General features: G+C 57.0%; 1 protein-coding gene across 3 annotated transcripts in view; it reads left to right on the plus strand.

Annotated features, from left to right (window-relative positions):
* The first annotated feature begins 8281 nt into the window (after positions 1-8281).
* The window catches only part of LOC147358914 (beta-galactosidase-1-like protein 2), a 42354-nt gene continuing 28212 nt past the window's right edge, over positions 8282-22423 (plus strand). For 2 of the 3 annotated variants that reach the window (XM_086338807.1, XM_086338809.1), the window contains exons 1-5: positions 8633-8790; positions 19514-19561; positions 19923-20120; positions 21839-21907; positions 22285-22380. In XM_086338807.1, the coding sequence (XP_086194933.1) occupies positions 8708-8790; positions 19514-19561; positions 19923-20120; positions 21839-21907; positions 22285-22380 (494 nt within the window). In that variant the 5' untranslated portion in view covers positions 8633-8707. Of the gene's footprint in view, positions 8791-19513; positions 19562-19922; positions 20121-21838; positions 21908-22284; positions 22381-22423 lie in introns of all 3 variants that reach the window. The other variant, XM_086338808.1, reaches the window with a different exon arrangement.

The raw sequence follows: 22423 nt of genomic DNA on the forward strand, positions 1-22423 counted from the left end.
GTGAGTCAGATCTTTACGGGGCACACCTTGAATGTGTACCAGGCTGATGTCAATTCTGTCTCAATAAGACCGGGAGGAAGAAAAGACGTAAGGGCCCATTTCCTTCCAGAACCCCAGTGGTGCCGGAATGGAGGCAGATGTGTCTCATCCACCAGCGTGTTCTCAGCATCCAACACGGAGCCCCAGCCCAGCTAGGCGTCCGGAGCAATCTAACCACATCTCTGCTGGGTGTAAAGGACGTGAAGCATTTCAGGGGAGGGACACAAGTGAGGGTCACTCAGTCTTGGTGTATTCTGAGAATCGCAAATAACCTGTTAGGAGCGTGTCACGTCAGGACAGCTAGCCCCTCAAGCCGTGTTCCTTCCTCAGCAGGCTTAAGCAACGAACCCACTCACCGTTCCCACGTCCTCCTCTGTTGCTACTTGTATCTGCAGAGTGTGGTGGAAAAGCTCTAAAATAAAGAAGCAGCATAGTTACATTCATTATTGTCTAACACACTGTTGAACTTCAAGAAAACTTTTTGTACAGATATCTGAGATACAAAATATATATTTTGTAACATCACTGACAGGTATGTAGCAAAATATAAACTCAGGGAAAAGGTCTCCTGTATTTATATTTTGTTTCATTGAAGGAACTTGGCTCTGAGAGTCACAATCTGGGCAGGTGTAAGGGTCCCTTGGCAGCTGAAAACCGATTGGGAAGAAACTCAAAGATCCAACCAGTGAGTGCTAAGGGAAATCAACCCTGTGCGTTCACTGGAATGGCTGATGCTGAAGCTGAAACTCTAGTCCTTTGGCCACCTGATGCGAACTGACTCATTTGAAAAGACCCTGATGCTGGGAAAGATTGGAGGGCAGGAGGAGAAGGGGATGACAGAGGATGAGATGGCTGGATGGCATCACCAACTTGATGGACAGGGTTTGGGTAAGCTCCGGGAGTTGGTGATGGACAGGGAGGCCTGGCGTGCTGCAGTTCACGGGGTCGCAGAGAGTTGGACGTGACTGAGCGACTGAACAACAAGGACCAAGCTCAAAGCTGTAAGAAATGGTCTTAAAGGACCGTGAGAACTGTGTCCTTCTGAAGCTGGTCCAGGGGGAGGGGATGTGCCTGCTCCTTGTTCACCACTTGGTCTCCGTGTGTTTATTTTTTCTGGATCAAACGCGATTCCTGATAGAGGCACCTGCACATCATCCGGGAGCTTGTCCCCTGCATCAAAGTTCCTCCCAATTTTATTAAGAATGGCAAGAATTCCAACGAAGAGCTTGTCTCCCAAGACACAAGGCTAAAATGAAATTAAATACTTAAATCCAGTTTATGAAAAGCTTGTTGTGTAATGTTAGGAAAGGTAAACACAAAACAATTCAACCATGATTAAAAACTGTGATTAAAACAATCTTTAAAAATATACCTTAATTCTTACCAATATCTTAAAATTTTACATTTTATGAATATCTAATGTCTATGTAATTTATATTTAAAAATTATCTTTTAGATACATCTATTTCATATATCTCTTCTTGGTTCAAAAGGATGTCATAGTCTTCCGACACTTACAAAGCTACTGTACTCTTAACATTCCTGTTAGCTGTCAACTTATTTCCTAATGTGCTTAAGTATATGAAAAGGGGAAGAAAAGTTGCTCAGTCGTGTCCTACTCTTTGCGACCCCATGGACTGTAACCTACGAGGTTCCTCCATCCGCGGAGTTTTCCAGGCAAGAGTACTGGAGTGGGTTGCCATTTCCTTCTGCAGGGGATCTTCCTGACCCAGGGAACGAACCCGGGTCTCCCTCCTTGCAAGCAGATGCTTTACCCTCTGAGCCATAGTCCAGGCGGATAAAAGTGTGTGAAAGTTCCTAATAGTTGTTTTTGTAGATGATATTGATAGTTTTCACAGTAATCTTTAACCATTGCTTTATTTTACTTCAACTTAATGCAGTTTTAATGGTTCACTTTGTGGCGTCTCCCACACACACACGCCTGCATTTGAAAGCGAATGTTCAGATATTCAGGACAGACTCGGAGGGCGCGGCTGGTGCTCACGCTGACAGCTCACACGGCTCGTATCTGCAATCACTCTGTCACCAGGCAGGCCTGCTGCCGTGCGTGGCCCTGTCTGCTCACCCCGGAGCCCGCTTCCCTGGCCCAGCCCACCCACGACGGCCCCCAGGACGTGGCTGCAGAGATGCACCACGTCCATTCTGCTTCGCTGCCTTCCATCTCTTTGATCACGATCGCATATCCATGTCCAGTGCTGTGATTTCCTTCTCCCACCCGAGATGGAGATGAGAACTAGGCAGTGTCGTTGACTCAGGGTCATGAGCCACAGCCGCTTTCCCATTTCTCTATTCCTCTTGCCAGCAGATATCCTTGAAGGAGGCTTGTCTGCTTCCCCCCGAGGCCCCTTTTCCTCCCTAGCCCGTTCTGCTGCCCCGGCCCCTCCACACCCCACTGCATCACAGTGGCCAGAGTCCTTGGTGAACCAAACCCTCTGCGGGTCAAACCAGCCGGCCTGAGCTGGGCTCCTGGGCCTCTGGACAGGCTGACCCTCCCAGTCTCCTCCATCCCAGGGATGGCAACCCTGGTTCCTCCTCTTTCTTAGGCCCAGCGTGACGGAGTAATTCTCGAACTTCCTTATTTTTCTCGCCCCACAAACGATCTAGGAATCAAAGAGTCCTCCCCATGCCAGGCTGCACTTGTCTTAGCGCACGGACGTCTGCAGTAGCCTCCAGTCGGTCCCCTTTCCTGTACTGCGCCCCACTCCTGGCATCAAGATGACCCCTGGAAACATGGTGGAGGGCACGCCCAGAGCCTGCCCTGGCTCCCTGAGTCCCTGAGTCAGAGCTCTGCTCTGAAAGGCCTGCCTGACGGGGCCCTGGTTCCCCCGGCCTCCTCCCTGCAGGCCTGCCCCCCTCCCGACCTCCCCGCAGGCCTGGGCCCCCGGGCATTGCCCCCTGGGGCCCTCTCTGCTTGGCCAGCCGTACCTCAGCCCAGTACGCAGGTGACCACTCAGGGCTTTGCTCGGCGACGCCCTCTGGGTGAGGTCTCTGTACACAGCACCCCCAACACCCCCTTTTCTCGTCCACTTCCTTTATGCTGTGGAATTCACTGCCTTGGAGACAGGCTGGGACACGGGCCTTTTGTGGTGTTTGTACCTGGACCAGCATCTGGAGCAACAGATACAAAGGAGCTGTGGTACGGGACGAAACGTGACTGCGAGCGGGTGGAGCGAATCATCCACGAGATACAGAAAGGCCACGATCCAGCTGCCGCTTCTGAGGTGCTGGGCGCAAAAGCGGGGTCCCTGCACACAGCACCACCAAGGAGGGGAGCACCTGCTCCCCACACCCAGCCCACCCTGGACCAGCCCCCCAGGGAGGAGCCCCCTGTCACTGCTCTGGCTCCCCGAGCTGCAGCAGGGGCCCCGGTGGGCTCCCCGACCCCTCCTCTGGCCTCTGGTCCATTCCCGCGGATTAAAGAGCCCAGGGTCGGTGTCGCCTTGAACACACAGGACTGATTTGTTTGTGCATTTTTGCTGTTCTACTTCCTCAGCCGGGGCAGACATCTCCGAGAGAGGGGCCACTGAAGCCTCCCCAGCACCCAAAACAGTGCTCCACACACAGCGAACCCAAACGCTGTCGATCCCGTCTGGATGAACGGACGCTATTGAGTCAGATCTTGCTTTTCAGTCGCCCAGAGGCTGAGCTGCAAAGTGGCCTTTGGGAACCGCCCAGGCCAGCACTGGAGCCGGTGTCGCCCTGGCAAACACACAGGCCCCCAGTGCCCCGGATGTGCCTTTCTGGGTAGGCCTTGACTGACCGTCCTGACTCGGACCCATTTTCCTTTCTCGCTTTCAAAGGACAAGGATTTTCTTCTTTTTTTTTTAATTTATTTTTTAATTGAAGGCTTATTGCTTTACAGAATTGTGCTTGTTTCTGCCGAACAGCAGCATGAATCGGCCACAGGTATATACGTGCCCCTCACGGACAGCAGTTTTCCGCGTTCTTTTCGTCCGGGGCTAAGATGACGCTCACTTACTCCCAGGAGTCCCCCATGCTCCCACCACTCATGGTTTCTTGGCTCCAGACTCTGGCAGCTTGACATGGAAACTGGGCTCCTCGTCCTCTCCTCGCTTCTCGTCCACGCCTGTCTCTGCGGGGGACAGCAGGAGAGTCCTGGGAGAGGAGGAGGTCAGCAGGACCCTGTTCTTTAAGGAACACGTGTTTTGTTGTGTTTTCTGCACACCCGGCAGGAGGAAGTTGGCCTGTGCAGGTTACCATTGCGGGTATTAGGTACGATCTGCCCACACTCTACTGTTTACAGCCCCATTGGCCGGGTCACTGAACTGTAGCCTCCCTGCCCAGTGATGTGAGAATTTCATGTTCTGCTTAGGGTCAAGAGCAATCAAGCATTCTGCAAAGGAGTATCTTGAAGGCACCTCTTGCTACTCTTTTAAAAACCCGAAGTCTTGGCTCCTCAGCAAACACGTCTGGAGCAGCAGCAGCTCTGCAGTACAGTCCTGGTATCACTAAATCCTGATGAAGGAAATGTGTTCTTAACCCAGGAGTAGGGTGTGTCCACAGGTCTGTAGTTCTCAGCAGGTTAAGGGGTAAGGATTTCTTCTGTAGCACTGAGTTATTCACATTTTCCCCCATAAATAAAAACAAAGGACACAGGGCTGGCCTAAGGATTTCATGGTTTTTATAGCCCATCTGGAAAAAAAAAAGGAGAATCTGGTACTGTTTAAATAGCTTAAGGATGCCCTGGTGTTTAGTGGACTGTGCTATTTATTCATTTATTACTTTTGCAATAATTTGTGTGACTCCTAGCTCACTTAAACAATATATTTGTTTATTTGGCTCGGCCAAATTTTAGTTGCTGCTTGTGGGATCTAGCTCCCCGACCAAGGATCAGACCCGGGCCCCTTTTATCCAGAGCATGGATTTCTCGCCGCTGGACCAGCAGGGAACCCCAAGGACTGTGCTATTTGCTGCTCAGCAGCATCACCAGGAACCAGGGCAGGTGGGGTGTCTGGGACGTACCTGCATAGGCGGAAGGCGGCCTCACCTGTGACACCTTCCCCGTGTGTCTCGAGGGCCGTCTCTCATTCCAATTATACCAACACACTTTTATCAAAGACTTAACACCTATCAGGCAATTTTATGTCTTAAAAACAGTGGATAGAAGACACTGGCTTTGGGGAGTGTGCTCAGGGGGAGAGACTGCGCCCTGGAGACTTGAGGCTGGCTCCAGCCCTGGGCCAGCCCAGCCACCCCTCCCACTGCCCCAGGTCTTTCAACTTCCTGTTTGTCTCTTCCTTTCTGTCTCTCCTGGGTTTACCTTTCTCTAGCTGACAAATATTTGCTTAATGCTGGAAAAAAACTCTTCAAAGTAAATGCGCTTGTCCTTGTTCCAGAAGTAACACCTCACTGTGTTCCAGCAGCTGTCAATGTGCAGAGCTGCGCGCAAGTGCAGCATACAGGTTCAAAACATGCAGCGCCGTGTGTGCCCGCGTGTGCATTTTCTAGACTCTGGTGCTGTGAAAAACATCAGCCTCCCTAGACACGTTTCATATTTTCTTTCAGTAAACTCTGAATTTTGTTCTTGGGATGAGTCGGGTTTGTGATTGCTAGAAAGCATAAATTTGCCCTAATATCATACAACTTCCTTTGTGACATAATTCTGTGCCAAAATAAGACTTTTATTTGTCTTTTCCTAAAATGTGAGGTTTATCTGGACTTTTTTAAAATTAAAAAATTGAAAGTGGTAGGAGTGAGGACCAGAACAAGACCTGTGGACCCAAAGGCGGAGGATATTTTGGTTGGCCCCTCACACCCGTCCCCATGCCATACAAGTGTGTGCCAGACACACTTGTCTAAAGAAAATCCACAATGCTGTAGCTCTTCACATGATCAGTTCAGTCGCTCAGTCGTGTCCGACTCTTTGCGACCCCATGAACCGCAGCACGCCAGGCCTCCCTGTCCATCACCAACTCCCGGAGTTCACTCAAACTCATGTCCATCGAGTCGGTGATGCCATCCAGCCATCTCATCCTCTGTCGTCCCCTTCTCCTCCCACCTTCAATCTTTCCCAGCATCAGGGTCTTTTCCAATGAGTCAGTTCTTCACATCAGGTGGCCAAAGTATTGGAGTTTCAGCTTCAGCATCAGTCCTTCCAACGAATATTCAGGACTGATTTCCTTTAGGATGGACTGGTTGGATCTCCTTGCATGTAGTTCAAGGGACTCTCAAGAGTCTTCTCCAACACCACAGTTCAAAGCCTCAGTTCTTCAGCGCTCAGCTTTCTTTATAGTCCAACTCTCACATCCATATGTGACTACTGGAAAAACATAGCCTTGACTAGACGGACTTTTGTTTTTAATATGCTGTCTAATATGCTGGTCATAACTTTCCTTCTAAGGAGCAAGCGTCTTTTAATTTCATGGCTGCAGTCACCATCCGCAGTGATTTTGGAGCCCAGGAAAATAAAGTCAGCCACTGTTTCCACTGTTTCCCCATCTATTTCCCATGAAGTGATGGGACCAGATGCCATGATCTTAGTTTTCTGAATGTTGAGCTTTAAGCCAACTTTTTCAGTCTCCTCTTTCACTTTCATCAAGAGGCTCCTTAGTTCTTCACTTTCTGCCATAAGGGTGGTATCATCTGCATATCTGAGGGTATTGATATTTCTCCCGTCAATCTTGATTCCAGCTTGTGCTTTTCTTCCAGCCCAGCGTTTCTCGTGATGTACTCTGCATAGAAGTTAAATAAGCAGGGTGACAATATATGGCCTTGACGTACTCCTTTTCCTATTTGGAACCAGTCTGTTGTTCCATGTCCAGTTCTAACTGTTGCTTCCTGATCTGTATACAGGTTTCTCAAGAGGCAGGTCAGGTGGTCTGGTATTCCCATCTCTTTCAGAATTTTCTACAGTTTGTTGTGATCCACACAGTCAAAGGCTTTGGCATAGTCAATAAAGCAGAAATAAATGTTTTTCTGGAATTCTCTTGCTTTTTCGATGATCCAGAGGAAAGTGAAAGAGGAGAGTGAAAAAGTTGGCTTAAAATTCAACATTCAGGAAACAAAGATCATGGCATCCGGTCCCATGTCTTCATGGCAAATAGATGGGGAAACAATGGAAACAGTGAGAGACTTTATTTTGGGGGGCTCCAAAATCACTGCAGATGGTGACTGCAGCCATGAAATTAAAAGACATTTAAATTAAAGAAATTAAATAAATAAAAGACAATTAAAGAAATTAAAAGAAATTAAGATTACTCCTTGGAAGAAACCTAGACAGAATATTAAAAAGCAGAGACATTACTTTGCTAACAAAGGTCCATCTAGTCAAGGCTATGTTTTTCCAGTAGTCACATATGGATGTGAGAGTTGGACTATAAAGAAAGCTGAGCACCGAAGAATTGATGCTTTGAACTGTGGTGTTGGAGAAGACTCTTGAGAGTCCCTTGAACTACATGCAAGGAGATCCAACCAGTCCATCCTAAAGGAAATCAGTCCTGAATATTCATTGGAAGGACTGATGCTGAAGCTGAAACTCCAATACTTTGGCCACCTGATGTGAAGAACTGACTCATTGGAAAAGACCCTGATGCTGGGAAAGATTGAAGGTGGGAGGAGAAGGGGACGACAGAGGATGAGATGGCTGGATGGCATCACCGACTCGATGGACATGAGTTTGAGTAAACTCCAGGAGTTGGTGATGGGCAGGGAGGCCTGGAGTGCTGCGGTTCATGGGGTCGCAAAGAGTCGGACACGACTGAGTGACTGCACTGAACTGAACTTTCAAGAGGCTCTTTAGTTCTTCTATGTTTTCTGCCTTAAGGGTGGTGTCATCTGCATATCTGAGGTTATTGATATTTCTCCCAGCAATCTTGATTCCGGCTTGTGCTTCCTCCAGCCCAGCATTCCGCATGATGTACTCTGCGTATGAGTTAGAGAAGCAGGGTGACAATATGCAGCTGTGAGGTACTCCTTCCCCAGTTGGGCTTCCCTGGTGGTTCAGCTGGTGAAGAATCCGCCTGCAATGCAGGAGACCTGGGTTCGATCCCTGGGTTGGGAAGGTGCCCTGGAGAAGGGAGCGGCTACTCACTCCAGTATTCTTGCTTGGAGAATTCCATGGACTGTATAGTCTACGGGGTCACAAAGACTTGGACACGACTGAGAGACTTTCACTTTCACATGACAAGTCACTATTTAAAAAACTTTTCTCCTCAGCATTTGAACTGCTTTAAAATACTGCGTTGGCTTTGGAAGCACCTTTCGCACCTGCTCGCCTGTTCAGCGCGCCGGGGGTGACTTTAGCCGCGTGTTCAAGTGTGCAGGGGTTGCGCAGCGCGCGCCCAGGCGGTCAGCTCCTGTTTGCACATCTCCAGCCGCAAAGTGTCTCTGCCACTCAGAGCACCTCTCAGGGCCAGGCCGCCGGGAGGGGATGGGGCGCCGGGCGGGGATGGGACGCCGGGAGCCGGGGCTGAGGACCGGAAACCGCGGACGCCGCCGCCCCTCCCCCGAGGCCGCGCGGTGGGGCGGGGCCTCGGGGGCCGGGCCTCAGGCTGCAGCCAGTGAGCACCTGCGGGCCGGGAGCGCGGCGGCTTGTTGCCCCGGCGACCGGCGCGCGGCCCCGCCCCCGCCGAGCCTCCGGCTCCGGTTCGGACTCCGGCGCGGGTGGCTCAAGCGCAGCGGACGCGCGATGCCCAAGTGGAGTGTGCGGCGGAGGCCCAGCCTCCTTCTCGGCGCGGTGTTGCTGATCGTGTGCCTCCCGGTACTCCGCAGGTGAGCTGACGCCGCGTCCCGCGCACCTGCGCCCGAGCCCGGAGCCGGCCCGGAGCCCCCCAGGGCAGTCCCCACGGGGCGGCCCCCTGGCCCCGTCCGACAGGAGCGCTGGCGCCCGGCCCCTCTGCGCCCCCGGCGCCCAGGCGCTGCACTCCCGGCCCCGGCGTCTGCGCCCAGCCGGGGCTCCCCACCCTCCAGCGCAGGCGTCCGCGCCGAACTGGCCATGAGACCCCTCTCCGAGGTGCCCAGCGTGCGCGCACCGAGTCCTCCTGCCGAGCCCCAGGTCCCCTGCTTTTCTCCGAGGTCCCCACATTTCCTGCCAAACGAGCTGCGAGGCTGGTCAGCCTGGCTGAGGTCAGAGCTCCAGCTCCGTAAGGTCCATTTGCCCGGCCCAGAGCGGTCCCCAGGTCTCTGTCCCGCGGGTCCTCCAAGCTCCTTAGTCTGGGTGTGGTTGCTCCATTCTCGGGATGCGTCTTCCGCTCGCCTACCAGCACCAGCTCACCCGCTCCCACTCCCCATTCCCTTATAACATGTTATCTGGGGGTGCGTTTGGGGATAGAATGCTTTACCCACCACTTGTGCGCGTGCCTGAGCCTAGAATTTTCCTACCGACTTTGTTTATAGGATTTTACAGCTGTGACCCTATCTCTCAGGTCGATGCCTGGAACTTTCCATATTCAAAACGTCCAGTGTGCGGGAAGTCAGGCAGGGACGCTGGTGCTGAAGCTGAAGGCTGAGCCAGTGGACCTCCAGCAGGCGCGCCACCCTCATCTGTTGCTTCTCTCTGTGTCTTTGTCACTTCTCTGGACTTCCTCTGGGAGACAGCGATGTTTGAGAGGGAAAGAACTCTTTCCCTTTGCGTCTTTCCAAGTCTGAGGTGACACCTTTGTTTCGGAGACAACGAGGTGTCAGGATTGTTTGGGAGAAGGAAATGCTTTTCTGGGGCTCAGAAAACATCAGGGCGTCTCATTTCCCCAGCTGCTCCCAAGACTTTTCCATCCTGCCTGTGATCTCTCCCCTTCCTCTTTGAGGACTGGTCCTGGCCCTTGGAGGCACAGGGCTGACGCAAACTCCAGAGCAATCCCTCCAGGCAGAGGCGGCAGGAGCCTCCGGCATACACCCAGGTATCCAGGAGACCACACCCCAGGGAGAAAAGCCCGCTGCATGGGAGGGGCACACGCTTGGATGCTGGAGGTCAGAGAGGCAGCGGCCCTCGCGGGGGCCCAGACAGGTCACGGGGACGGGGGTGGCTGTGAGGGGCTTGAGATGGGCCAGGCAGTGCCCCTGACAGTCCCCAGGAGGAGGCGCGAGAAGAGGGCAGGTGCTTGTTGGGGTCTGGAGGGAGAGGAGGTAAAGAAGCCGGGCTCTCACGGGCGAGGGAACGTGTGCACGTCTGGCGGCAGGAAGGGTCGGGTCCGTGGAGCAGCCGGGGACGAAGGGCGCGGCTCCTGCCCTGGCAGTGGTGTGGCGCGTTTAGGAAGGACATGGCTTTCCTGCTGCGCCTTCTTTCTCGGCAGGCGAGACGGAGGCGGGAGAAGCTCAGGCTGGGTCAGGGCTGCCTCTTAGGCCCTCCAGAGCACTTGTCTCCTGATATCTTCCGAGCTGTGTCTCATGGGCACCTTCTGCTCAGGTCCTTCCATCCCGCTTGGGCTGGACACCAAGGCCTGCGTCTGGAGGCCAGAGCCAGGTCCCTCCCCTGCCTGACGCCCCTGTGGCCAGGTCATCAGCCGAGTGGGGCCTCTCCCAGCTGTTGTTGGGAACGTGGGCGCAGCCCCCAAAGCAGAGGTCATTCGGGGACGGGCAGCAGAGCGGGGAGCTCCAGGTCAGAGAGGGGTGTGGTGGTGGGGGGAGGGGCTGCTTGGCTGCAGCCTTTTTTTTCCCCATAAACTTTTACCTGGATTGGTTCATGGTCAACCACTGCTGTTTACTGACATCGTATCCAAGAAATAAGAGGACCGAGGTGACTTTTGAGGAAGATTTCAACCTTTGGTTTTTTAGCTTGAACATTGGTCTTAAAAAATCCCTTGATGGCGGTACAGTCGTCGTGTAGCCAGCTGCACGGGCAGCAGGTGCGTCTGCTGGGCTCTGACACGTGCGCCCTCCGTGGAGCGGCCTCCGCAGCTCCGACAGAGTGGGGTCCACCAGCCCCGGAAGCTCACTGCTGCCCCTGTGCCCCGCGCTCGCATCTCCCCGAGAACGCTCACATGTTGCGTTTGGCCTCAGACACCAGCTGGCATCCTCTCAAGCTTACAGAGGTGTAATCCTCTGCCTTGGCTGACAATTTCCGCTTGGCATGTTACTTGGGGTCCAGGGTGTGCGTACTGGGTGAACCTCGGCTCCAAACCTCCCCGTCTCCACAAGCACAAGAATGCCTGCCTGGTATGATGAGGGCGTGGTTCCCATTCAGCACTTTCCCTCAGAATCTGCGCCTCACTGATTAGCCCCCCGAGAGCTCTGCGTCTCTCTAAGCTAGAGGTCAGCTGCACAGTCGGCGGGGCCAGAGCCGCGGCAGGCTGCCTGCATCGCTTCCCGAGGGAGGTCATCTTTGCTGCTCCCCGCCCTGCTGGGGTCTGGGTTCCCGAAGCTCGCTCCTCCCCTGGGAGGGAGAGGAGAAGGACCTCTCGGGCGCCCCGGGGACACAAGTCATAGCCTTGGAACCAGGCCGCTCTCTTTGGTCTCTTCTGAGGGCGTGAGTGCTGGACCGTGTCCTTCTGGGCCTCTGTGAGGTCACGGGATTTATGGACTTCCTCTGTTCTGGACGCTGCTCTCCGTGGGGCCCGAGTCATCGCCGCTGGAATGCTCTAGCTCTCATGTTCTGGCAGCGAAGCTCTCAGCCCATGGGAGTGTCACCCCTGACACACGTGGGGAAGGGGGGGGCAGGTGTCTGAGACCCTGTGCTAGAGGAGAGGGTGGGTGCTAAGGTTCTGTGATCGGAGGACCGGGGTCTCAGCAGGTGCGTGGACGCTGAGGGTCAGTGATCGGGGGACTGGGGTGCCCCAGAGACCAGCCCTGAGGCTTCCAGAGCCTCGGCCCCCCAAATATCAGGACTTCGGCCGAGGAGTCCTCTCCTCTTGGAAGGAGCTGGCGAAGTAAACAGGCTTCTTTCCATGATGCGACCCCAGGCCTGTCGTGTCACCTGGAATGCTATTACGGTGAAGCAGCAGGAGACGCCGGGGCTCAGAGACCCTCTCGGGACACGTGGGGCCTGAGGGCACCAGGCCCCCGTCCAGCCCCCAGCAGTGGGGGCTTGTTTCCTGCTCTCCACTCACTTTTATGTTTGCTTAAATCAATTGGTCTGGCTATCAAAGGCCATGTTGAGAGTCCCCCTCGTGTGGTGCCTCTCCTGGACGACAGGGCGGTGGATTCTTAGAGGCTCGTGGTAAGAGAGTGGACACTTCTCGACAGGGGTCTGTGGGAGACCCTTGGTTAATGCCCCCTGCTCCCGCCCCCGCCTCCCGCGATGGTTGGTGGGCTGTTCCTTTCAGGAACAGCTTGTGTTGTTGTTCTTACACAGGTTATTTTGTGACTAGGTCATCTAGGAAGAAGGATGAAGTCTTCAAATAAAGTAAAGGGGAAAATGAGGTCCCTGGGCTCCCATCTCCCCGCCCAGAGGCAGCCCCCATCGCGGCGATGCTCAGGGGTGTCCCGTGTGTACAGAGACAGCTGTAGGCGGCTCTCTGTCCAGTTATTTAAACCACCCCCTCCTGAAAGACATCCACGGCTGCAAACCAGGCTGCAGTGAACATCTGTGGCGATATTTCTGTACTAGAATCTCTGACTCTATGAGGCGCTCATTTTAAGTCTTGATCGACATTTACAGTAAGTAAATAGCAGATTCTCTTTCTGTTGGATCAGCCTGAGCTCTGTAGTCTGAGGGGCAAATTGGCTGATCTGTGTGTCGAGTCTGTGTCCTCTAAGAGCTGACCCAGCTCTCGTCGGTCTCAGGAGGTGAGTCCCACGGGGTGGACCTTGAAAGCAGTCTATTTAGGCTGCACTTGTTCGCTGCAACCCTTTTATTCTGACTCCTCGAGCCTGAGATCAGAGTCTTGTCATGGGGGCACCTGGAGGCTTGCTCACAGAGCTTTCCCTTCTTGGTACTTCCTCTGTTGATGCTGCCAGTGGGAACGTTCCCCAAAGTGAGAGCATGGTGTCCCGTGGCGTCTGATCACTTCCTGCTGTCCTTGTGTGCTTGAATCCGAATGAGGAGTGTAACTGCACGACGGGGTCTTGGGGTCTCCTCTAGTAGATGCTCGTTCACATACTAACTCCTGCGGGCTTTAGACAGGGCTGCCGCCTGGCCTGCGGGGCCTGGGTGTTCAGCCGACCCCGCCCACCAGGTCCTTCCCACGGGGATGGGCAGGGGTGCCAGAAGCAGTGGGCACAGGCCTGTGGATGCTGCCCGATGGACGGAAGGCCCAGCCCTCTGGAAACAGTTAATGCCTCTCCCAGCAAAGCAGGAGCCAAGGCCTGGCACACACGGCCAAGGAGCGCGTCCGTGAAGCTGGGCCAGACTCGGGACAGAGCTGCAGCTCTCAGGGCTCGCCCGTTGATGCAGGAGCCACTCTTCCAGGGTAGGGTGTCAGAGGCGCTGGCCAGGAACGGGGACCAGGTGGATCCCTCCCCAGGCCCCCAGCACCCCCGACTGAGGGAGGCGTGCACAGAGCTGAAGCCTGGTGAGACCCCAAGGCCCCAGGTGGGCGGTTCTGGAGACGGGGTGGCTGATGAAGCTGGGCCTCAGGAGCGTGTGGCCACGTCCGTCTTCAGAGTGATGAGGAGAAGCATGTATTTCAGTCCAGAGTGTGAGGTGTCTTCCTCGTGTCCGTCTGGGTGACGGCCTCAGGCACGGCCATGTGGACCGGCGGTGTGTTTTCACGGTGAGCATCTTTAGAGCGAAGCCCTGGACACAGACTCAGTGGCGCCTCACCGAGCGGGTACCGGTGTGCGTTATGTGCGGAGCAGGACTCCCTCCCGCCTGGGCCAGCCGGGACTCCTGCTCTGGGGGTGGGAGGACTGTTCCCGCAGGCTCCCAGCTCACGTGCCAGCCCGTCCGCTTGTCAGCCCGTCGCTGGGTGAGCCTCCCTGGACCTGCTGGCTGCAGGTGCCGCTGGCCGCAGGCCCTGGCACTGACTGTGTCGTCTCTGCTGGGCGTGGGGCGCTGGCCCGTCCAGGTCTGGGCGTGCGTACGGAGGACAGAGGGCAAGGAGGCAGCCGTGCCTGCAGGCAGCCTGCCAGCCCCGCTCAGCCCCAGGCTGGCGCAGTGTCCGCCCCACCCACGGGGACCCACTCAACTTCTGTCAGGACGTTTCAGACCGATCCCAACCGCCTCGTTCAAGGAGGTGGTGGGATCGGCCGTCTCCCTCTCTGAGAGTGGGGAGTGCTTTGGGGCTCATCTCACAGGAGGAGCTGGTTGGCCAGCCACCGCACACCTGTCTGTTTCCCTGACGCCTCCGCTCAGCCGGCACGTGTGACCACGTCCAGGAACGGGTAGCCTGCGCCCTGTCTCAGGCCCTCGAGCTGCAGCGGGGTGAGGCTCAGGCAGGCCCCTGCCCCAGCCCGCCCCACCCCGGGGAGGCCTGCCAGGGGTCCTGACGCGTGTCCTCTGCCAGGAGCCCCTCCATAGCCGTCAGTCAGGGCCCAGGCCAGCCGCCCAGGTCATTCTGGGACCAAAAGCCTGCTCGTCCTACAACAGAGAGGTGACCGGAATCCAGAAGAGAGCGCAGGTGGGAGTTCTCGCTGGAAGGAAGGCAGCAGCCCTGGTCTCCTCGGAAAGTGTCATCAGGGCACGTCCCTGGTGGTCTGGTGGCTGAGACTCTGCCCTCAGTGCAGGGGGCCCAGGTCTAGCCCTGGTCAGGGAACAGGATCCTGCATGTGGCAACTGAATGTTCTGCGTGCCACGTGGAAAACTGAAGATCCCATGTGCCACTGCGAAGCCCCAGAGCAGCCCAACAAATAAATCTTTTTTTTTTAAGTTTCATCAGGAATGAACTGCTCACGGGATAGCAGCAGGAAGTAGGGGTTTCCTGGGGTTGTGGGCTCCGAGCTCTCAGTCCTCTGTCAGAAGGCCCTGCCACAAGCCCTGGTGCCTTGCTCGATCGTGGCTTGTCAGCTGCGCGGCCAGAGGTGGTTGTTCGTGTTACAAGCAGCAGCGCTGATGATCGTCGTCTGTATTAATAACTGTTTACGTTGGTGTTTATGGGCTCTGGCGTGCATCACCTCGTTCTCTCACAGTGAATTCCTCGGAGAAACCCGGCACTTATTTTCCTGGTGCAGCCATCCCTGTTATTAGTGTGCTGAGGACTCGTTAGTTACCTACCAGAGAGTCTTCCTTGGAGAAACCCGGCGTTTATCACCCTGGTTTTCCTTGTGGAGCCATCCCTATTATTAGTGTATTGAGGACTCGTTAGTTACCTACCAGAAAGTCCTCAAAGCAGCTGCTTCTCCAGCATTCGGCCTTCAATAGCAGCTGCAGTTTTGCTGTTGTCAGTGTTGATTTTACCCCTCTTAATGAGCACCAAGAGGAAGGTTTTTTAATCTCCAAAATCATAGGATCTAGAGAGACGGGTAAGGAGAAGCCCCACCCTGGAGGAGGCTCTGCAGACGTGTATCAGAGGATACGCTGCAGGCTGCTCTCAGATCTACCCCGGGGAATGGTCACAGTGCAGACTCAGACTCAGTAGGTCCCAGTAGGGCCTGCGTGTCTGCTCCAGGTGTAGGACCTGCAGGGGAAGGCAGTCCTGGAGACAGACGTGCCCAATGACTTGTCATCCCCTGGGGTGCAGACCACGGAGTGTGTGTTTCTGCCGGGACTGTGTTGGGACAAGGGCTCACAGAGACCCCACCTGCACCCCTGTACCTGCTGAGTGGGGGAGGCCCTCACAGCTTTTGGGGAGATGGGGTTGTGAACAGAAGTTATGTCAGTGACTTGGGGAACTCCCAGGAGCTTTTCTGTTGAAGTTCTGGCCAGTGATCAGGGGTTGCTTCTTGGTGGGATGATTGCTCAGTGGGGTGTCTGTATGTGTGTGTGTGTTTGTATGTGTATTTGTGCATTCACCGCTGGATGGTCAATGATCAGTGTGCCTGTTGTGAAGCAGAGAATCTGCATGCAGCTCTGCGTGTCCTTGCCTGGGTGAGCGCAGGGCGGTCGTCTGAGGCTTGAAGGCTACGGAAGCCTGTGCACCACCGGGGAAGATGTGGTCAGAACGCAGGAGCCCGCGCTCGGCTGTGGGTGAGCTGGAGGCCTCCCACGAGCAGCAGGAGCTGGCGCAGAGCCAGGTGTGGCCCGGGAGCCAGGTGGGGGCGGGAGGCGGCCTGGGGTTGACCATGGAGCTCACAGGCCTCCTTGTGCCGTGCTGGGGCTCACGCTCCAGGGCAGGTGGGCAGGGTCCTGCAAGGCCCAGGTGGAGAGTGTGTCCAGGTTTGAGGACCCTGCTGTCTGCCATCACAACGTCGCTGAGCCCCAAGCAGCACAGACTGTGTGTAGACGGATGGTGGGTTATCAGTAAAATTATGGATGTCGAAATGTCAAATTCAATATAACTGTTTTATGTCCCTAAGTACTCTTCGTTTGATTTTTTCCAACCATTTACAAATGTGAAAACCGTTCTCAGCTGGCAGACTGCACGCAGGCACAAGTTGGGGAGGGGGTGGAGTCTGGCGTTTGCAAACCCTTGGCTTCGGACAGCAGCCCAGCGGACAGTGCTTTCACCATGAAATGGACAACTGAAATAAGATGGCTTGGCACAACATCCAGCACATTACATATAGTGAAATGCTGAATTAAATGGAGAAGGCAATGGCAGCCCACTCCGGTACTCTTACCTGGAAAATCCCATGGACGGAGGAGTCTGATAGGCTGCAGTCCATGGGGTCGTGAAGAATTGGACACGACTGAGAGACTTCACTTTCACTTTTCACTTTCATGCATTGGAGAAGGAAATGAAAACCCACTCCAGTGTTCTTGCCTGGAGAATCCCAGGGACAGGGGAGCCTGATGGGCTGCTGTCTATGGGGTCCCACATGACTGAAGCGACTCAGCAGCAGCAGCAGCTGAATTAAATGGGAAAGATTGGGATTGTTCATATCAGGGACACAGAAAACCCACTGAAGCTATTCTGTTTGCAAAGCATGTTAAAATGAATTGATTTCAAACAGCGAGAAGATGCTTTTGTTGCTTGTGAGATACCTCTTTAACAAGTCGTCGTTAAGCCCTTCCCTGCGTGCCTCACAGGACAGCATGCCTCGAGGCTCGTGAGGGCCGCCTTGTCACAGGCTCTTTCGTCGCACTTCCCTGGTGTCCGACCCTCATGCAGCCCTTGTGAGCACTTACGACAGATGATGGCCCCAGGTGCCGGGGCAGGGCTGTGCCACGGAGCCAGGGTCCCCAGCCCTCAGTGACAGCACCACCCAGGGGAGGGCCAGGGCTCAGGGTCGCCAGCCCTCAGGGGCGGCACCGCCCAGGGGAGGGCCAGGGCTCAGGGTCCCCAGCCCTCAGGGGCGGCAGCCCCCCGGGGACGCCAGGGCTCAGGGTCCCCTGCCCTCAGGGGCGGCACCGCCCAGGGGAGGGCCAGGGCTCAGGGTCCCCAGCCCTCAGGGGCGGCACCGCCCAGGGGAGGGCCAGGGCTCAGGGTCGCCAGCCCTCAGGGGCGGCACCGCCCCGGGGAGGGCCAGGGCTCAGGGTCGCCAGCCCTCAGGGGCGGCACCGCCCAGGGGAGGGCCAGGGCTCAGGGTCCCCAGCCCTCAGGGGCGGCACCGCCCTGGGGAGGGCCAGGGCTCAGGGTCGCCAGCCCTCAGGGGCGGCACCGCCCAGGGGAGGGCCAGGGCTCAGGGTCCCCAGCCCTCAGGGGCGGCACCGCCCCGGGGAGGGCCAGGGCTCAGGGTCCCCAGCCCTCAGGGGCGGCACCGCCCAGGGGAGGGCCAGGGCTCAGGGTTCCCAGCCCTCAGGGGCGGCACCGCCCAGGGGAGGGCCAGGGCTCAGGGTCCCCAGCCCTCAGGGGCGGCACCGCCCAGGGGAGGGCCAGGGCTCAGGGTCCCCAGCCCTCAGGGGCGGCACCGCCCAGGGGAGGGCCAGGGCTCAGGGTCCCCTGCCCTCAGGGGCGGCACCGCCCAGGGGAGGGCCAGGGCTCAGGGTCCCCAGCCCTCAGGGGTGGCACCGCCCCGGGGAGGGCCAGGGCTCAGGGTCCCCTGCCCTCAGGGGCGGCACCGCCCAGGGGAGGGCCAGGGCTCAGGGTCCCCAGCCCTCAGGGGCGGCACCGCCCAGGGGAGGGCCAGGGCTCAGGGTCCCCAGCCCTCAGGGACGGCACTGCCCCGGAGAGGGCCAGGGCTCATGTGCAGACTCTCCTCTCAAAGATGCTGCTTTTGTTTCCACGTCCCCAAGCAGGTGGTCATTTGGGAAATGTATTTTGAAATTTGATTTTAAGTCACTCGGAACGTGAAACTTTTTGGGGAAGGAGCCACTGATGGGTTCTCAGTTGCCCACAGATGACCATCCCGGTCTCCGAGTGTGCTCCTCCCCCATGCCGCGGCGCCCATAGCTGTGTCTTCACATCCGTGACTGTAGCTCTACGCTGTAGGCTCGTTTGTACCTGTCTGTTTAGGTTCTACATCACAAGCAATGCCGTGTGTCTGTCCTGGATTTACTTTCCTCAGTATGAACTGTCTAGGTCCGTCTGTGTTGCTGCAAATGGCACTATTTTGTTCTTTTTTGGCTAAGTAATATTCCTTTGTACCACATCTTTATCCTTTCATCTGCCGAGGGACATCTAGGTGGCTTCCATGTCCTGGCTGTTGTAAATTGCGCTGCAATGAACGTAGGGGTGCGTGTCTTTCTGAATTATAGGGCTTCCGTGATAGCTCAGCTGGTAAAGAATCTGCCTGCAGTGCAGGAGACCCCGGTGCGCTCCCTGGGTTGGGAAGATCCCCTGGAGGAGGGAGAGTACCGGCTCCAGTGTTCTTGGGCTTCCCTTGTGGCTCAGCTGGTAAGGAATTATGGTCCTACAGATACATGCCCAGGAGTGGGGCTGCCAGATCACACGGTAGCTCTGTTTCTAGACTTCGAGGGGCTCTCCAGACTGTCCACAGTGGCTGTCCCTGCCACTGCCTCTTGTGTCTCGCTTCCGCAGACGTGCAGTGACTGTCATTGCGGGGGAGACATCTCCGTTTCTGCCCCGGTCTCAGGAGGACCAGGTGTGGGACCAGCCGGGTCTGCACCGCTGAGGAGCACGGGCTGCGGCAGTGGTCCACACTGCCTGTTCTGTGGCCCGTCAGACCTGAGCCCGTGGTGTGGAGCAGGGGGAGAGGTGGCCTCTACACATGCCTGCGGCCGGAGAGGCTCGGGCGGGCAAGGCTGTGCCTCAGCCAGCGCTGGTTGTCACGTGCCTCTTTCAACCCGAGTTTGAGTTTAGCTTCTGTTTGAAGATAAATGCGAAGACCAGAGACGCCTAGGGGCCTTTTCACAGCAGGGCCAAGGCAGCCCTGACCACTCCCCTCCTCCCGGGACGGGCTGGAGGGGAGACGGGGTGGGGTTCTGTGTCGCGTGAGGGCCCCCTACCCGCCCCGCCAGCCCTCCGACTGCCGGGGGCACATTCTATGGACTCACCTTCCTGGCAGCCCCCTGGTGGTCGCTCCCCGTCCAGACGCCCCTCGGCCACACCCCCTCCTCAGGAATGTGAGCCTTGGACGCTCGGTCCCTGAGCAGACGCTGTTCCTAACTGGTCCCTCTCTTCAGGTATCTGCACCGCCAGCCTGGGGGCTGTGACCTTGAGGTGACCCCGAGGTACCTGTCAAGTAGCTGCTGCTTTGATGTGTGTCCGGTGGCCGCTGTAGGAAGCCCCGTCCGCCCCGAGTCCTCTCGGTCCCAGCACCAAAAGGCAGCTTCTCTGCCCTTAGACCCCTGCCCGCGTGCACCCCGACCTCCCTTCTGAGCGCAGCCCCGTGTTGAAAGCCGTCTTGTCTGTTCCTCGTCTTGTCTGTTCCTCGCTGGCTGGGTGTGAGCACCGCTAGGCGCGTGAGCTGCGTGGCGGCCTCGAGTCTAGCGTCGGGCACCGTCCGGGGGCTGGAGGCGGAGGCGGGGGCCCGGTTGCCCACACCCCACGCGCCCGGCTGGCAGGCCGGCTCTGAGGCCCTGTCTCCCGCAGGCTGGACTGGAGCGGCCTCGGCGCTTCGTTGTGGCGGCGCCGGCACCTGGGGCTGCGTGCCGACGGCCAGAACTTCAAGCTGGAGAACTCGGCCTTCTGGATCTTCGGGGGCTCCGTCCACTACTTCCGGGTGCCCCGGGCCTACTGGAGGGACCGGCTCCTGAAGCTGCGGGCCTGCGGCCTCAACACGCTGACCACGTGAGCGCCGCCCCGCGCCCCGCGCCCCGCGCCTCTCACCTGGCCCGGCTTCGGGCCGCGGGTCTAAGGGGGAGCAGCCCGGCCCCCGTGGGTCTAAGAGAGGAGACCGGGCCCCCCCGCGGGTCTCTAAGGGGGAGGAGCCCGGCCCTCGTGGGTACAGGAGAGGAGCCCGGCTTCCCGCGGGCCTCTAAGGGGGAGCAGCCCAGCACCCCCGGGGGTCTAAGGAAGGAGCCCCCCTTGCCGGGGTGTGTGTGGACTTTCCCAGCACACCTGTCTCCATATCGCTTTCTGGAACCGTCTTCAGAAGCTGGGGCTTCCATCCTGGAACAAGCGCAGGGTCAGCACGCGGTGGCCACTGGCCTCTGTGCTGATCGGGGAATCAGTTACCACGTGTGCTCGGTTGGGAAAAAAATCTTGATCATTTTGTGGATGTCTTTTTCAGCATTTCCAACAGATATTTGGACCCAAGTCTATGAAACCAAGTGCATGATCAGGCTGGGTTATGAAAACTTCAGGCAAAAATGTGTGATTACAAGTCAAGGACGTGGGTTTTCTTGGTAGTTTATGAACCGATTTTGAAATCAGTTCTAAGGACAGTTACGGGGTGTTCTGAGCCATGACATCATAGTTGAACAAAGTATGTGATTTTCCAGGAAGGTTACCTAGCGGCATCCATTTATTTCTGGTCCTGGGGGCACATGCTCCTGTTACAGGGCTCCTGATGGGCTGAGCATTTTGCTTTTTAAGAGCAGGAGAGTCTGAGCTCTTGAGTCTGAGGTGGAAGCAGGAAGCCACCTGTTCACCTTTGCAATCAGGGGCCTTCCCCCAGAGGCTGCTGTGGGTGGCATCCAGGAGAGGGGCAGCGGAGACTCAGAGGCAGCCCCTTAAGGAACTTACATTTCCTGATACTCTCTTCAGGGTAAGAACCTCCGTCTGTGACAGAGTTTGGGACTCTGAGTACTGCATTAGAGTGGTGCTGATGAGTAGGACTCCTTTTTACCCTACTTTTGTTGCTGACCAGGGTTCTAGGACTCTAATCAGTAGGCACTGACCAGAGGCCAGAGGAGGGTCGCAGGAGAGGGTGTACCTGGGGGGAGCAAGAGCAGAAACGGGGGCTCCTCCCGGGGGTGCGGATGTCCGGGGGGCTGGCGTGGGGACGAGGTGGTCCGCCACTTGGTGATGCTGCATGGAGGGGTGCTGCATGGACCCTGCTTTTGCCCCCGCACCTGGGAAATGGCAGCTGGGTTCTGGGTCTTCCTGTGTCTTGGCTGCACTTTGCCCCACGTGTGTGCGGTTGTTTGGTCTCTTATAGTTACTCTGTATTTTGTTGCTGTATTTTGTGTTTGTCCAGGCGCAGGCACCTCGGCAAGGGTTCCAGGTCTTAGCCTGCCTCACTTTAACTGCTTTGCCCATAAAGTTACTTCTTTCTCTGGTGAAGATACAGGATGATGGAGAAGGGGGAGGGAGGGATGCCCCCCATCTCCTGGCCCTCTGCCCTTCTCCGGGGGGCAGCGTTGGGGGGACGGCTTGCCCTGCTTCTGCAAGCTCCCCGGTCTCTCCAGTTTTTCTCCATTCCAGCCCTGACGCTGCTTAGACGGCATACCTGAGAAATCCATCTTCAGCCGTCATGAGGGTTTTAGGGACAGAGGTGCTGGTCTGGGAGACAGAGTGGAGAACCACTGGGGGCCTCACGCCTGTCACCCTCTTCCCTGCCACAGCTATGTCCCATGGAACCTCCACGAGCCGGAGAGAGGCACATTCGACTTCTCTGGGAACCTGGACCTGGAGTAGGTTCTGTGACCCGGCTGGGGTGGGGCTGGGGGTCTGAGGGGCGGGGACCCATGGGCCATCTGGGCAGAGGGGGCCGTGGGGGGAGCCTGTGCTGGCCCCACGCCCTCCATCACGACCCCGCCACCCCCAGGCCGGGCCTGTTGCCCAAGCACAGTCCTGCAGTCCCTCCCCAGAGTGGCTGTGCTGACATCCCAGGCTGGGGCCCCGGCGGTGACCCCGGGGGGGTGGGGGAGGGCGTCTCTGCTCTGCAGGGGGCGTCCTGCCCTCAGCATCCCCAGCCCCCCAGGGAGGGCTGGGCAGGTGAGGGTAGGGGCCCCTGGGCCTTGTTCCCCCCGGCTCCGAGTCCTGAGAGTGGGTTACTCCAACCCCCCAGGGCCTTCATCCTGCTGGCAGCAGAGGTGGGGCTGTGGGTGATCCTGCGTCCAGGCCCCTACATCTGCAGCGAGGTGGACCTCGGGGGCCTGCCCAGGTGAGCGGGGCTGGGCCTCGGCTGTGGCTGGGGGTGCCCTGTG

This window comes from Bos grunniens, chromosome 15 (genome assembly GCF_055505025.1).
Source record: "Bos grunniens cultivar Pamir isolate PY7600 chromosome 15, Bosgru_T2T1.0, whole genome shotgun sequence".
Taxonomy (NCBI): domain Eukaryota; kingdom Metazoa; phylum Chordata; class Mammalia; order Artiodactyla; family Bovidae; genus Bos; species Bos grunniens.